The sequence below is a fragment of the Nomascus leucogenys genome, chromosome 14, assembly GCF_006542625.1.
Source record: "Nomascus leucogenys isolate Asia chromosome 14, Asia_NLE_v1, whole genome shotgun sequence".
Lineage (NCBI taxonomy): Eukaryota > Metazoa > Chordata > Mammalia > Primates > Hylobatidae > Nomascus > Nomascus leucogenys.
Genome location: NC_044394.1, coordinates 81,090,506 through 81,105,782, shown reverse-complemented (window position 1 = coordinate 81,105,782; position 15,277 = coordinate 81,090,506). Strand labels below are relative to the sequence as shown.

Below are 15,277 nucleotides of genomic sequence, written 5' to 3'. Positions count from 1 at the left end.
TTTTCTACCGCAAAAAAAGTCCAAAAGGAATTAAGTTAATTACAACTTCAATTGTATTCAAGATCGGTCTTTGTGGTTCTTTATATCTGTGATTTATATATCTTCAAAGAGAGTCTTAAGTGTCTTTGGGATTGTAATGGGCATTCTAGACTAAGAGGAGGTTGTTCAGACACTTAAGATTTGGGGCCAATGCTTTCAATGATTTCATAGCCATTCCATCTTCTTTCTACTTCTGTGGATTACCCAACAGCAGTAATGATAATCTGGGCCAGCTCCTGATACTTCTCTCTATAGTCAAGAGAAGGTCAGCTATTTTTTGATCCCCATGGGAGAAAGACAGCTCCTCAATCACTATCTTAAAATAGCCAGCAATTCTCAGCTGCTGGGCTGGAGTCCCTCCAGGGGAGAGCAAAGGGAATGTGAATCTGCCGGTGGGGCGTGAGCGAGAAGCCACCACAACATGAGCTAGGACAGCCTTCTCAAGAAGATTCTGCCAACTCAAAAATATTCTTCTTTTCTTCTTTTTTTTTTTTTTTGCTGTTGTTTATGAGAAACTAGGTGTCTTACCATTTTAAAATTTCGTATTTTATTTAAAAGGAAACCAGTGAATTGAAAATGAGACTAAATATTGCTATCTTCTTTGGAGCTCTCTTTGGTGCTTTGGGGGTGTTACTCTTTTTGGTGGCTTTTGGATCGGATTATTGGCTTCTCGCAACTGAAGTGGGGAGATGTTCAGGTGAACAGAATGTGAGTCTCTTCTTCAAAATAGTGATGCACATGGTAGTTATGAAGATAGCCTTATGTATGTTCTTGAAATCAGAGAATAGTAGTGGAGTGTCTATTTCTTCATAGAAGAGATATGTAGAAAGCTACTGAGCTTCGTTATTTGGGATAAAATACATGTCCTTAAAAATTTACTGGCTGTAATGATTTTGATTATATTTCTTGTATTGATGGCAAGTTACTTCATTTTGTTCTGTGCAGATAGAGAACGTCACTTTTCACCATGAAGGGTTCTTCTGGAGGTGTTGGTTTAATGGGATTGTGGAAGAGAATGACTCCAATATTTGGAAGTTCTGGTACAGTAAGTACAATTTAGCTTTATTTTCCCTCTTGTCTGTAAAATAAAAATGAACAGTTTCTTACATAGTGTATGTCACTTCTAGCAGACTGGATTGTGAGTTACAAAATCTCAGATGTCTAAAAGGTTCATCATGTAGAGAGTCCTTTTCAGTAAGTAGACATGGCTATAGGAATAATTATTTTATCTTTTAGCATAAAACAGGAGTCTGAATATTTGTGGCAAAACTGAATTATCCATTGTTTCACTGCTCCTGTTTAGAATACACTAACTCTAACAAACAGAACAGGTATTGTCTATAGCATTTTTTCGAGTGTCTGTGAATACTATGTTGCAAATAAATAAGATTTTTTTGCTATCAGCCCTTGAAATCTCAAATGTAAAAATCCATAAATAGAGATGTATTATTTTATATTCATAACTTCAAAGTTAACAGTATCTTTTTTTTAAAAAAAAATGAAACTTAATTACCAGCCATGGCAGATGAAAGCTTATATTATTTGAGCTTTAACCAAGTTTGTTGGCACTATCAAGAAATGCCTTGCTTTTGATGTTTGTGTTCTCATTGAAACTTTAAAGTTCTTTTTTAAGGTAGCATAACTTTTAAAAACTATAATGCATTCGTTCAACTCTATTCTTTATATTGAATTAATCTTTGAAAATCAATTTATCAAAAATAACTAGCACTTATTTCATTGTATTCAACAATGAAAGGGCTGTTTATTAGCCTAAAGCTTATTGAGAATTGAAATTATTAGTCACCTTATCAAAAATCAAAGTATGGTATTTACATAATAGTCAGGATTATGGAATATTTAATAAAAATAGGAGGTCCCTGAAGACTTAAGCAAGCTGGTGGTAAGTTGGCATATATAAGGAACAAAGTAGTGATGAAGCAGCCTTTTGAGGCAAGTACCTGATAGACTATCTTACAGTGGGTTTGGGGGCAGGAGAATAAGCATACAACTTGCCAGTGGAAATGATTTAGACTTTGGTAAAGGGAAGTAAGTCAGACTGTGCAAGAGGAAGATTTTGCCAAGGACTTAGAGAAAGAAAGAATATTTCGATATTTCAGTCCACCTTAAAGTGTACATATAAAAATTTTAAGTTTTCAGACAACATAAAAGTGCCTTCTTGTGATGTTTTCAAATATTAAAAATTTATTTGAATTATTGCATAACTTATCATTTGCATTCTTCCCTAAAATAAAATGGATAGAGAAGAATTTTTTTATTAATTTGAACTAATCAAGGTTAAACCTAAGTTTATTAGATTTTTAAAACAGTTATTTTTTATTCCCTACTGTGTGCTAGACACTGTTGGGTACTGGAGAGTATGTGAAAAAAGATCAAGTGTGGTACCTTAAATCATAAGGTGATATAAAGGGCATTTGCATTTATTCCATTGAATTATGTCATGTAGCTAGATGTTCTGGATGAATCCACCTTCCAAGTATCATTGTGCATCTTGACATGAGTTTCCTAGAAGGCCTTCCTCCTCACAACAATTCTCTGAATTTGCTGATGGAACCAATAGTTTTATTTTGCTTGTGTAACCCTTGTGCTCTGTATTTGTGTTCCATTAAGGATAAGTCATTACTGAGCTTTTCAATAACAAGTGCCATTGTTTTGCTCTCCTTCCTAGCCAATCAGCCACCGTCCAAGAACTGCACACACGCTTACCTGTCTCCGTACCCCTTCATGAGAGGCGAGCACAACTCGACCTCCTACGACTCTGCAGTTAGTAAGTACCCTCTGTCCTCAGCCTACCTATGAAAGGGTCTTATCTTTCTGAAGGATGCCCAGATCAAAATTGTTGTGAGCAATTAAAAATCAATTTAAGACTTGTAATTTCAATATTTTTTGATATCTGTTAGATTAAAAAATGTTATTTTTAATGTGCCATTTATAATTTTAAAGAACATAACTCTGATCTAAAAGTAAAGTCATTGTCATTTACTAGCTGCCTATAAAAGGATTTTTAAATGTATTTTCCCATAGGAAGATAGTAATATTTATTAAGAAGAACTGCTTCGTAAGGTTTTAACAGACCTAAAACAAGCCCTACAGTTGAAAATATTGTAATACACATCATACTTCTAAAACTTTTTTGTCATCATTACATGAGATTATAACATGTAAATATATATAATATGTATATAATAAATTTATATGATATAAATATACAATTATGCTACTATATGCATATAAAATGACTGAACTCTGTGTGTGTAATATCCCATAGGAGAAAGACAGACAGATATCATTAACTTAAAATCACATTAAAAACATGAAATTTGTAATAACTTGCTAAGGATTGGCACAGACTATCAATGTCATATATAGAACAAAAAAGTGTTTTGCAAAAAGAATAGCTATTATATTTAATGTTCTCAATAAATTAATATTAGGGTTCTCCAGAAGAAAGAGAAACAATAGAACACATAAATATATATTATATACACACATACATGTATATACATATGCATGTGCACATACACATACACACATAAAGAGAGAGTGTGAGAGAGTGATTGTGAGGCCTGGTAAGTCTGAAATCTACAGCGCAATTGGCAGTCTGGAGATTCAGGTCAGAGCTGATGTTGCAGTCTCCAGTCTGAAGGCTGGAGACTCCAGCAGAATTTTTCTGCTGCAGTCTGGAAGCTGACTTTCTTCTTCCTCAAGAAACCTGTTTTTCTCTTTAGGACTTCAACTGATTGGATGAGGCCCACTCATAGTATGGGGTAGGGAGTAATCTGCTCTGCTCAAAGTCAAGGGATTATAAATGCTAATTGCATCTAAAAATACCTTCACAGCAATATTAAGCTGGTATTTGACCCAACAACTTGGCACCATAATCCAACCTAGTGGATATATAACAATAACCATCACAGAACTCAACACATCTTTACATGTAACTATTTTTCGTCTTTCTGTTAAATATGTAATTCCATATATTATAATTTTGTTTTACTTTTGTCAAAGAATGTAGCATTTGCTTGTATGACATCATTAATAGGACACTTATAAAGAGGGTATGAGGTCTGGATAGGGAAAGAGGTGAGCTGACCCACAGCTGTGCTTGTCCACCAGGGTTCCTTGGGTTCGAAGGACTGGGACCATTTTCCTTGAAAACGTGTGGTATGGATCCTCCTTCCCATTAAAAACTGCAAAAGGCACCTCACTCACATTTGTCAAAACCTTTGTGTCATGTTGAATGGACTTACAAGCCTACCTGTGACTAGTAAGAGAAGAGATAGATGGCATAGTAAAGAATAGGAGAAACTTTTGTTTTACAGACAAGTTAGAAAACGATGCTCCTTCCCTAACATTCCTGCTTTTATAAAATGAACCGAAAAGTAATATAAGGTTGGCTTTCCAGAACATTAGGTATTAGCATAAATATTAGTATTGTTGTTATTCATATAATGAGGTCCTGTGATAAGATAGGTATTGTAGGCACCGTATATTTTAAAATGATCACATATTTGAAAAGCCTGCACTTCAAGGAGATATTGGAGAACTTGAAAAACAAAGTAACATAATCTGTGCATAATAATTATGACGGAGATGAATTGTAAATACATGTCAGAAAAATTATACTGCAATTACACTTAGAATTATTATGTAGCACTGCATTTAATTAGTGTGTCACTTTTTTGATCTAGTGACAAAACCAAATCCATTTTTTAAAAATTATCAGATTCCTCATTGGCACACATATTGGAACTTATTTACTTTCAGAAACTTTGTCAATCACTTTAGGTAAAAATGATTGAGATGTGCAAAGATGTCTTCTACAACAGAAATACTATACTCAAGTTTCATTCATGCCCGTAATAATATACAAGGAAATTTGATATTATGTTTGTTAAATTTGGGTTTTTTTTTGTTTCTTTCCTGTATCCAAGAAAATGGTATAGATTTCATCGGAAGCTTTGTACCTAACTTTTCAGTATGGTTTCCTAGTTAATGAGACTATGTATCCTTTATTTTATTTTATTTTTTTTTGAGACGGAGTCTCGCTCTGTCACCCAGGCTGGAGTGCAGTGGCACGATCTCGGCTCGCTGCAAGCTCCGCCTCCCGGGTTCACGCCATTCTCCTGCCTCAGCCTCTCCGAGTAGCTGGGACTACAGGCGCCCGCCACCACGCCCGGCTAATTTTTTGTATTTTTAGTAGAGACGGGGTTTCACCGTGGTCTCGATCTCCTGACCTCGTGATCCGCCCGCCTCGGCCTCCCAAAGTGCTGGGATTACAAGCGTGAGCCACCGCGCCCGGCGAGACTATGTATCCTTCACTGTGCTTTAGAGCCACTATTAAGTTTCATGTAGCTTCACAATTACCCAACATCAGATACTTGCCAGGTCACCTTTGGTAAATTGAAAGTATCATTTAGAAATTCTGATGTATTGTGGCCTGGCAAATTATTGGTGAAATGGCTTTGTAGTGTCCTGAGTTTTTACAATTGCAGTTAGCCAATATTCAATTCAGTGAAAATAATATAGTGGTGTATGATTTTTCTGGAGTAGCAATTTTAGAATTATAAGACACTACCAATGAAATTATCCTTTTATAATAAGGAGACTGGGAATTAGAGAAATCATGTGACTCTGTCTTCATACAGCTGCTTATTGGCAGAACCAGCGCAAAGAACCAAGTCTCTGGCTTTTGTTTTATCGATAATCTAATAAACTACAATGAATGAAAAGGCTAATTGTAGTGCATACTATTAAAGATATAAGTCTTTTATTTGTATCTTAACAAAAGAACAAATTAAACTTACATTGGCTCTTTCTACCTTTATATTCGAACCTGACTTGTGTTTATAATCAGTTCTAATTCAGTGTTTTCTTTCATTTAAAAGAATCTCAAATACATATTCTGAAATTCAGTTATCCTCAAATCTAGTTATTTGAATGACTGGCCAAGCCTGGTGAGGGTGGTCTAATTCGCAGAATTGCTTTTGAGGTAGGCTTGTGTATTTCTAAGTCCATTAAACAATTCTATTACCTTTGGAGATTTGTCAGAGTCTAGATTTTCTGGTTTGTTTCATGTTTACATTCAGTCACAGTTCACTTGTTTGGTATCATTTGGCAATGATGTACTGAACATAAATGAATTTTCAAGACAATTCAACCCTGAGAGAATTAATTTTTTGCTTTTTCAGTGTCCCCATAGCCTTTGATGACCCCTCTATCAGAGTGCTCATTATGCTTAACTGGAATTGTTTGTTTACTTCAGTTCCTTCATTATTTATTTGAGCTCTCCAAAGCATAGTTCCTGGTAATTACTAGATGCTTAAAAATATGTCTAGAATGACTTTATGCAAAATTATAGTTACTATTTTCTGCAATAAACTAGTTTGATTTTATTTTTCCAAGTGGAAATGTTTAGAAACTCAATTGCATACTTTTAATTTCTTCTGAAGCAGAATGCAATGAACACAATTTCATCTTTTCGTGATGAGTGGGAACAAATATATACTTACAGGGGTGAGCTATCTGACCTTCTTTAAGGTACTTCATCTCAGTATCTGTCCCCTTGCCCCAGGACCTGTCGTAAACTTCCCCAAATGCTGTTCCTCTCTTCCTTCCTCCTCCTCTGTTCATTTTTCTAACAGAGCAGGTTTATCTCCAGCTAGTTCAAACTTCAGTTTCCCAAGGAAGACTTCCTTAACTGCCCCTACCCCACTGGTACATGCATTGGGCCATGCTCTCCTTTATAAAACCCAGTCTTTAATTTGATAATTCATAGCACAGTTTTAAATTATTTACTCATGTAATTATCTTGTTCATATACTTTATTTCTAGTTCAATTGTTCCAAGCTCCATGAGAGTGGGAGTCTTTTATGTTTCACTCACTATTGTATCCACTGTAGACCAAAAGCTGAATGCATATTTTGGGGAGACTTCATTATTACACTGTACTGTGGTATTAATACTGATGCCCTAAGTCACTATTGATGTGCAGAATTTCTTTAGCCCTTTACTAAATGGACCTGCACAGCTCTTTAAAAAATTTGTTTGGCCAGGCATGGTGGCGCATGCCTGTAATCCCAACACTTTGGAAGGCTGAGGCGGGCAGATCACTTGAGGTCAGTTAGAGACCAGTCTGGCCAACATGGTGAAATCCTATCTCTACTAAAAAAAAAAAAAAATACCAAAAAAAAAAATTAGCCAGGCGGGGTGGTGCACACCTGCAATCCCAATTACTGGGGAGGCTGAGGCATGAGAATTGCTTGAACCTGGGAGGTGGAGGTTGCAATGAGCTGAGATCATGCCACTGCACTCCATCCTGGGCAACAGAGCAAGACTCCATCTCAAAAAAAATTTTTTTTTTGCATGTTTTTTGTAGTTTTTGGTATTCCACATTATTTTCGCCTGCCAGCTGTTTTTTGCTTTTATTGCCAATGTTTATTTATCTAGTACTATTTTCTGGTCTTTTCTTCCTTCACCCTTATAAAAGTGTAAGCTGAAGTGAATGATGTGAGGCTACAAGCAGGGAGGCAGCGAGGCAAGATGTTAGTTGGCAATGCATTAGGCTGCAAGTAACAGAAAACAAAAAGGTTATTTTTCTCCTGGAACAAGAGGGTCAGAAGCAGCTTCCACAATGATGCTGCCGGGAACCCAGGCTCTGTCAACTGTTTCTTCTACCATCCTTGGAGGTGGACAGTCACCTTCATGCTCTTTCATCCTCAGAAAAGAGGAAGTGCTTCTAGAATTTAACAGTCAGTTTCTGCCAATGTTTTCCTCATCAGAACAATGCCACATATCCCTCTGGTTGGGACATGTTGTTTTGGGCTCTCTAGCAACACAGAAGGGAAAGGAGAAAGCCTGGGAGTGAATGAAAATCAAAATCATTCAGTGAATCAATATCATCAGGGGTTGAACAAAGGTGAGACAGGAAAAATGAAAAGGAAATAAAGAATATAATTGATATGTGAGGAGTTAACATGTAAAATTGGTAGCCAAACAAAAAAGAGCTGGAGGGATCAAGGATGATGAAGAAGTTTCCTTTTCAAATAGGTGTAATTCAGTTTAAATAACATAGAGTAAAAAGTAATGTGGACACACACCTTCAAACAATAAGTATTATTTTAGTGAGTTTTTAATCCTTTTATATGCATATTATATTCTGTTTTAATCATCATAAATACACGTCTATCTTGCTTTTCTATTTTTATGTTAGCACACATTTCCCCATGTATTTACTTAGTGATTTCTCAAATTTTAAACATGTTAGTTGCTACCTCTATATCAAAAATAATTCTATGTATGTAGCATTTTTTTATAATTTGTATTTACTCTTTGGGTTATATTTCCAAAAGTGTGAATAGTGAATCAAAACATAGGAATAAGTTTTCTTTGATGTTGTTATTGTGCCATACTATAAAATCGCTTGCCAACTGGTACTAAACTGTGAATTACTTTCAACTAAGAAAATTTGGTAAGGTGGACAGAAATCTGAGAGTTAAGAGGAGGGGGCATGTTTTGAAATAGAGCATGGTGATTTACTTTGGTTTGGACATATTAAACTTGAGTTGATGGTGGAATACCAGTTTGTAATAATAATTCAGCAAGTAGCTTGATATGCAAAACTGGTTTTCCTGAAAGCCATTAATTATCATAGTTGATGCTGATGAGAAATTGCAGAGGTGATTTTTGATTTCAAATATAATCTTTAAGGAAAACAATCATAGGAAAGAAGGCAGTAAAATACCAATTTTTCTTAGGGGAAGAAGGGAAGAAGAAAGACAGCCCACAAATTAGGGAGAGAAAGAAGCATTAAGAAACAAGTCAGTGAGCAGTCTGCTGCATTTTCTTGGGAAAGAGGCAGTGCTCTTCAATGTCAAACACAGAATGAATGGACATGAGAAGCAGGCAGGAAGGAATTGGATCATAAGCCAATGATGCAAAAGTTCTTGGGGCCCAGTAGCTCCGTCTTCACCAAGGGCTCAGCTACAGACACCCATTAAAGTCTCCTTGTTCCAGGCACCTACTTCTATCCTAAATCCACCTAACACTTCCAGATCATCTGCTGTGTATCCCATCCTGGTTCACTGCTCATTCTCTTAGACAGAACATCAGGACTCTGTCCTCTTTACCCTGCAATGCTCTTCCTCCCTCAGGGATCCTATTCCATTTTCCCGCACATTTTGTCACCTGAGGATCCTCCTGAGAGCCAAACCCTACCTCAGGCTTCCTCCTTTCTTCTCTTCTCACAGGAAGAGAGGTCAGACAGTGGTGATCTCACAAAGGGGTGGTATCAGAATGACGGGAATGTGAAACCGCACACTGGGATGCTTGAGGAGTGAGCAGTGAGGAAGTAGAGACCTTTTCAATCAGCCAACACTGCGGCTTGGAATGGCCACCAATAGAGCACAGCATGGCGGAGGGTACAGAGTCCTTATAAAAACAGCCAGATCCACACACAACACTTGCTTTACCATACAAGGCAAAATAAAATACAAACATGAATGTCCTTACATTTGACAGTTTGAAACAGCACAGGAAGAATTAAGATTTGAGTCTAGAGTTTATATAAATGTAAATTCCTAAATAATTTAGGAGGCACATCAACCTGTTGTAGGTATCTAATCTCATTGAGATACCCCCACCTCAGCCCCACCCTGGCTTGCAGATCGATTGCTCTGTTATAGCTCGGTCTTATTTATTAGTTTTTTGGGTGTTCATATACGGGGATTCTGGACATTGTCCTAAATACAGCAAATCACTCCAAATACTTCCACTTTGTTTTAGTTAGCTAGAAAAACTATGCACCACAAAATTTAATGGAAAATGCAATTTAGCCTCCTTTTCCCGTAAATGTCAAGTACTTAGATATTTGGAAATGCCTAACATCAGCTTAATTTCCTGGTATTCGTTCAGACATTTGGGATCACACAGCCATCACCACAGACACAGTATCACGTTACAGGAGTGGCTGCAGTTCCTGAATAACAGCTGACTTTCATCTGGGACCCCAGCCCAGGCTCCATTGCATGCAGGCTTGGGGCCGCTCCCAGGGTGGCTCACTGGACTTCCACACACTCCAGCTCTTGAGGGTAGAGTTGGCTTGAAAGTTCTAGGGCGCAACTTCAAGGCTGTACTTAAAAATCACCTTTTTTCAGACAGTGCCATTTTGTGTTCTGTACAATTTATTTCTGGGCTTCTGAGAATTGGTTGGCAGTTTATGTAATATCCCTGCAGCGATGAGAGGCAATCGCTTTCTGAAAACAAGACCTGTGATTATCCCAGCAGCATGGCCTGGGTTCTCTTCGCAAAGGACAGGCTTCCACCTCCACGGAGGCTTCAGGAGATCCCTGAAAATGCCCGCCACACTTGGAAGCAGAAATCTCCTCTCACGCTAGGAATCCTGATGTATACAGCAGGATTTCTCAACCTTGGCACTATGGACATTGTGGGCCAGATAATTCTTTGTTGTGGGACTGTCCTGTGTATTGTGGGATATTTAGTAGCACCCCTTGCCTTTACCCAATAGATCCCAGTTATGATAACTAAAAATGCCTCCAGACATTGCCAGGCGTCCTGGGTGTGGGTGGGCACAAAATCACCCTCTAATGAGAATCACTGAGGCCATCTAGACATTTGGTCCCAAAACTTCTAACCCAGGCCCAGGATCTTCTTTGAAATTATACTCATGCAGCTTACACTGTGTGCTCAGCTCCAGGTCTGGGCCCGAACACACACAAGAATAGCTTCCTTCCACTGCCTTCTTTCATGCAGGGTATTCAAATCCCAAAGGAGCAAGGAGCTGTCTGGGCCTCTCTTATCTTGAAGCATTATTGCTTCTGCCTGAAACTTTGGACATTTTCTTAGGAGAGAGCATCAACTAGAACCAGGGAAAAGAAATTATTGAGTGCCTGCTGTATACTGAGCACTGTTCTGCATGCTTCAGAATCAGCCCTAAATTCTTGCCCTCATGGGACTTTCATTATAGCAGGGAGGCTAAAAATAAACAATAAGTCAGTCAAGCACTTGGAAGAAACTAAAAGATGAGAGGGCTGTGTGTGTATGGAGGGGACTTCTACACTAAGTAGGGTGACCAGGGAGGCCTCATGAACAGGTGAGGTTTGTTTTGAGATAGACATCCCTGGGTTGAATGTGGGTCCTGCCATCCCATGAGCTGTTTTGGAAGCTCCTCTAGTCCTTCTTTCAGGGACTAGATAGATGCTGTCGAGTGTTTAGCACAGGGACTGGCTCATCGTAAGGGTTCTATGGGGGTAAAAGCTGGGCTTCTGGTCTGCTTTCATCACCTGGTGTCATCACTTTGTCTAAGAGCACTCAGGCAGGCTTCTTAATCTCCACCAACAGGTTTGTAAAAGAGAGATGAGAATAGTTTCAACCTCACACAGTTGTTTTCAAAATGAACAGACATCATAATACAAATGCTTGGCAGAGTCGTTGCCAGGTAGTTGGTGTTCAATAAATGTCAGCTATTCTTATGATGATATACCAATTTAGAGCACCAAAAATAAGACATCATTAGGGCACATAAATTCATCATAGCTTCTCCCTAGTGAAACACTTTCTGCTCTCTGAAGGGTGTGTGTGTGTGTGTGTGTGTGTGTGTGTCCACATAAGGCATTTGGCAGACTTTCCAGCCAAGAATTAGCGTTTCATAGACACATGTTCATTATTGTCATTATCACTGTCATCCTAGAACATGGTAGTTAATATTATGCCATCTGTACTGACCAAGATATGCCACTCTTTAGCTGGTAATTGTGATTAAAATTTATTCAGCAAATATTTTTTGAGCACATACTATATGCCAGACACTTATTTTAGGTTCTGGGGAACAGTAGTCAAAAAAAAAAAGGATAAAAGTCCCTGCCCTCAGGGGGCTGACATTTGGGTGAGGGGAGTCAGATGAAGCAACATAGCTTGGCCAATTACACAGTAGTTAGAAGATAAGTGCTCTGGAGAAACCCAAGACATGGACAGGGCTGGAGACTAAGGGGGTGGCTATAAATAAGAACTCTGTAATGTGGCCAGAGGAAAGCACATCTCTGACACTGGAGTGGAAACCAGAAGAAAGCGAGGGAGCGAGCCATGCAATGAGAAGAAGGGTGTTCAAGACAGAGGGAACACTGCAAAGGCTCAGAGGTCAGGGCATACTTGATGGGTGACAACAACAGAAGCGAAGGTGGACAGCTGGCAAAGAGCAAGTGAGGGGAGCATAGAAGACATGGTCACAGAGGCAGCTGGGGAGGCTGAGCTATTGAAAAGACATCGGCTCATCCTCTGAATGAGATGAGAGGGGGAACTAAAGAATGCTTCCAATCTGATATATTATACAATAACCTCTCCAGCTTGTTGTATCATTAGCAGCCCATGGAAAGGCAAGGGAGGAATCAGAGAGTCCTTTTAGGAGATTTGATGTATTCCAGATGACTAGGGCCAGGATATTAGGAGGTAAAAATGTGTCTCGTTCTAACACAGTCCTATTAAAATTATTTAACTACCAGAAGGGAATCTATCCAATAGACATCAGCTGTAAAAAACAAAACAAAATAAAACACCAAAAAACTGTGTATGTATGGGCTGCTGTATACTTTAAAATACCAGTTCTGGAATTTTTTTAATTTTAGATTTTTTAAAAAACTATTTCATTTTAGAAAATTTTAAATTTTCGCAGAAGTAAAGAGTATGAGGAACTCATATGTTACCATCACATAAATTTAATAATTATCAACATATCTTATTTATACATCTATATAAATCTATGTAAATAATCCACATTGAATTATTTTAAAGCAGATTCCAAACATCATATGCTTTCTACCGTAAATATGTCCATATGTATCTTTACAGATTCTGCACACTCTGGTGTTTTTTAAACTTTTTTTCTTACTTTTCTTTTTCTTTTTTTTTTTGTTTTTTTGTTTTTTTGAGACAGAGTCTCACTCTGTAGCCCAGGCTGGAGTGCAATGGTACTATCTCGGCTGACTGCAACCTCTGCCTCCTGGGTTCAAGCAATTCTCCTGCTTCAGCCTCCTGAGTAGCTGGGATTACAGGTGCATGCCAGCATGCCCAGCTAATTTTTTTTTTGTGTGTGTATGTTTTCAGTAGACGGGGTTTCACCGCGTGTTAGCCAGGATGGTCTTGATTTCCTGACCTCGTAATCCGCCCGCCTTGGCCTCCCAAAGTCCTGGGATTACAGCCATTCCTTAGGTCTTACAGATTTCTCTCCCACATTTTCTTCTAAAAGTTTTATGAATTACACTTAAATTTCTGATACATTTTCAGCTAATTTTTGTATAAGATGTGAGTCTCACTCTTTTTGGAAGATGTATGTCTAGTTGTTCCAACACCCTTTGTTAAAAAGGCTGTCCTTCCTGCATTGAGTTGCATTTGCATTTTTGTCAAAAAATAGTTGATCCTACTTGTATGGGACTAACTTTTAGATTCTGGATTCTGTTTCATTAATCTATGTCTCTATTCCTCTGCTAGTACCACATCAATTTAATTATTTATCTGTCTAGTAAATGTTGAAATTAGATAGAGTGATTCCTCCCATTTTCTTCCTTTTTTAAAAAAATTGTTTTACTTAGTCTAGATTATTCGTTTTATTTAGTCTAGATTATTTGACTTTATAAATTTGAGAATAATCTTGTCTATATATCCACAAAAAATCTTGCTGACACTTTGGTATGAGTTATATTAAACCCACTTGGGGGGAATTGGTGTCTTCATTACGTTCAATCTTCTAATCCATGGACACGGTTTATCCCTCTGTTTATTTAGGTCTTCTTTGATTTCTTTCATCAGTATTTTTTTTTTATTTTTTTAATTTTTTAATTTAATTTTATTTATTTTTATTATTATTATACTTTAAGTTTTAGGATACATGTGCACAATGTGCAGGTTTGTTACATATGTATCCATGTGCCATGTTGGTGTGCTGCACCCATTAACTCGTCATTTAGCATTAGGTATATCTCCTAATGCTGTCCCTCCCCCCTCTCCCACCCCACAACAGTCCCTGGAGTGTGATGTTCCCCTTCCTGTGTCCATGTGTTCTCATTGTTCAATTCCCACCTATGAGTGAGAACATGCGGTGTTTGGTTTTTTGTCCTTGCGATAGTTTACTGAGAATGATGGTTTCCAGCTTCATCCATGTCCCTACAAAGGACATGAACTCATCCTTTTAATGGCTGCATAGTATTCCATGATGTATATGTGCCACATTTTCTTAATCCAGTCTATCGTTGTTGGACATTTGGGTTGGTTCCAAGTCTTTGCTATTGTGAATAGTGCTGCAATAAACATACATGTGCATGTGTCTTTATAGCAGCATGATTTATAGTCCTTTGGGTATATATAGGTTTTAGCACACAAATACTATGTGTTTTGTTATATTTACATCCAATGAATTCATTTCTGGAGCAATTGTAAATAATATTGTATTTTAGATTTCATTCTCTACGTATTTATTGCTAGTTTATAGAAATGAAATTCAGTTTTTTTAAAAAAGAATAAAACTTTTAACAGTAGTTTTATATTTACAGAAAAATTGAGTAGAAAGTACAGAGGGTTCCCATCCCACCACCTACACAGTTTCTCCTATTATTAACATCTTGATTTATCTTGGTACATTTGTTACAATCGGTGAGCCAACATTGATCCATTGTTATTAACTAAAGTCAGTAGTGTTAGGCATTGAATGAGCTTTGACAAGTGTATAATGGCATGTATCCACCATAGTATCATACAGATTAGTTTCATTACCCTAAAAATCCTCGATATACTGTTTATTTATCCCTTTCTGCCCTCAAACCATGGCAACCACTGATCTTTTTGCTTCATAGTTTTACCTTTTTCAGAATGTCATATAGTTAAAATCACACTGTATGCGGCCTTTTCAGATTGGCTTCTTTCACTTAGTAATATGCATTTAAGGTTCCTCCATGTCTTTCCATGGCATGATAGCTCATTTCTTTTTTGTGATAAATAATATCTCATTAGTGGGTGTATCATTGTTTATGCATTCATCTATTGAAGCACATCTTAGTTGCCTGTAAGCTTTGGCAATTATTAATAAAGCCTCTATAAACATTTGTGTGCAGGTTTTTGTGTGGACATAAGTTTTCACCTCTGGGGTAAATACCAAGGAGTGCAATTTCTGGATCATATGGTAAGAGCATGCTTAAAGAAGCTGCCAAGCGGTCTT

At 37.5% G+C, this 15,277-nt stretch overlaps 1 protein-coding gene across 3 annotated transcripts in view; it reads left to right on the top strand.

Annotated features, from left to right (window-relative positions):
* Positions 1–15,277, top strand: part of TMEM182 (transmembrane protein 182) — an 80,706-nt gene that overhangs the window by 24,761 nt on the left and 40,668 nt on the right. For 2 of the 3 annotated variants that reach the window (XM_003274884.3, XM_030827673.1), the window contains exons 2-3: positions 985–1,084; positions 2,726–2,824. In XM_003274884.3, the coding sequence (XP_003274932.1) occupies positions 985–1,084; positions 2,726–2,824 (199 nt within the window). Of the gene's footprint in view, positions 1–421; positions 748–984; positions 1,085–2,725; positions 2,825–15,277 lie in introns of those variants that run through there. The other variant, XM_003274883.3, reaches the window with a different exon arrangement.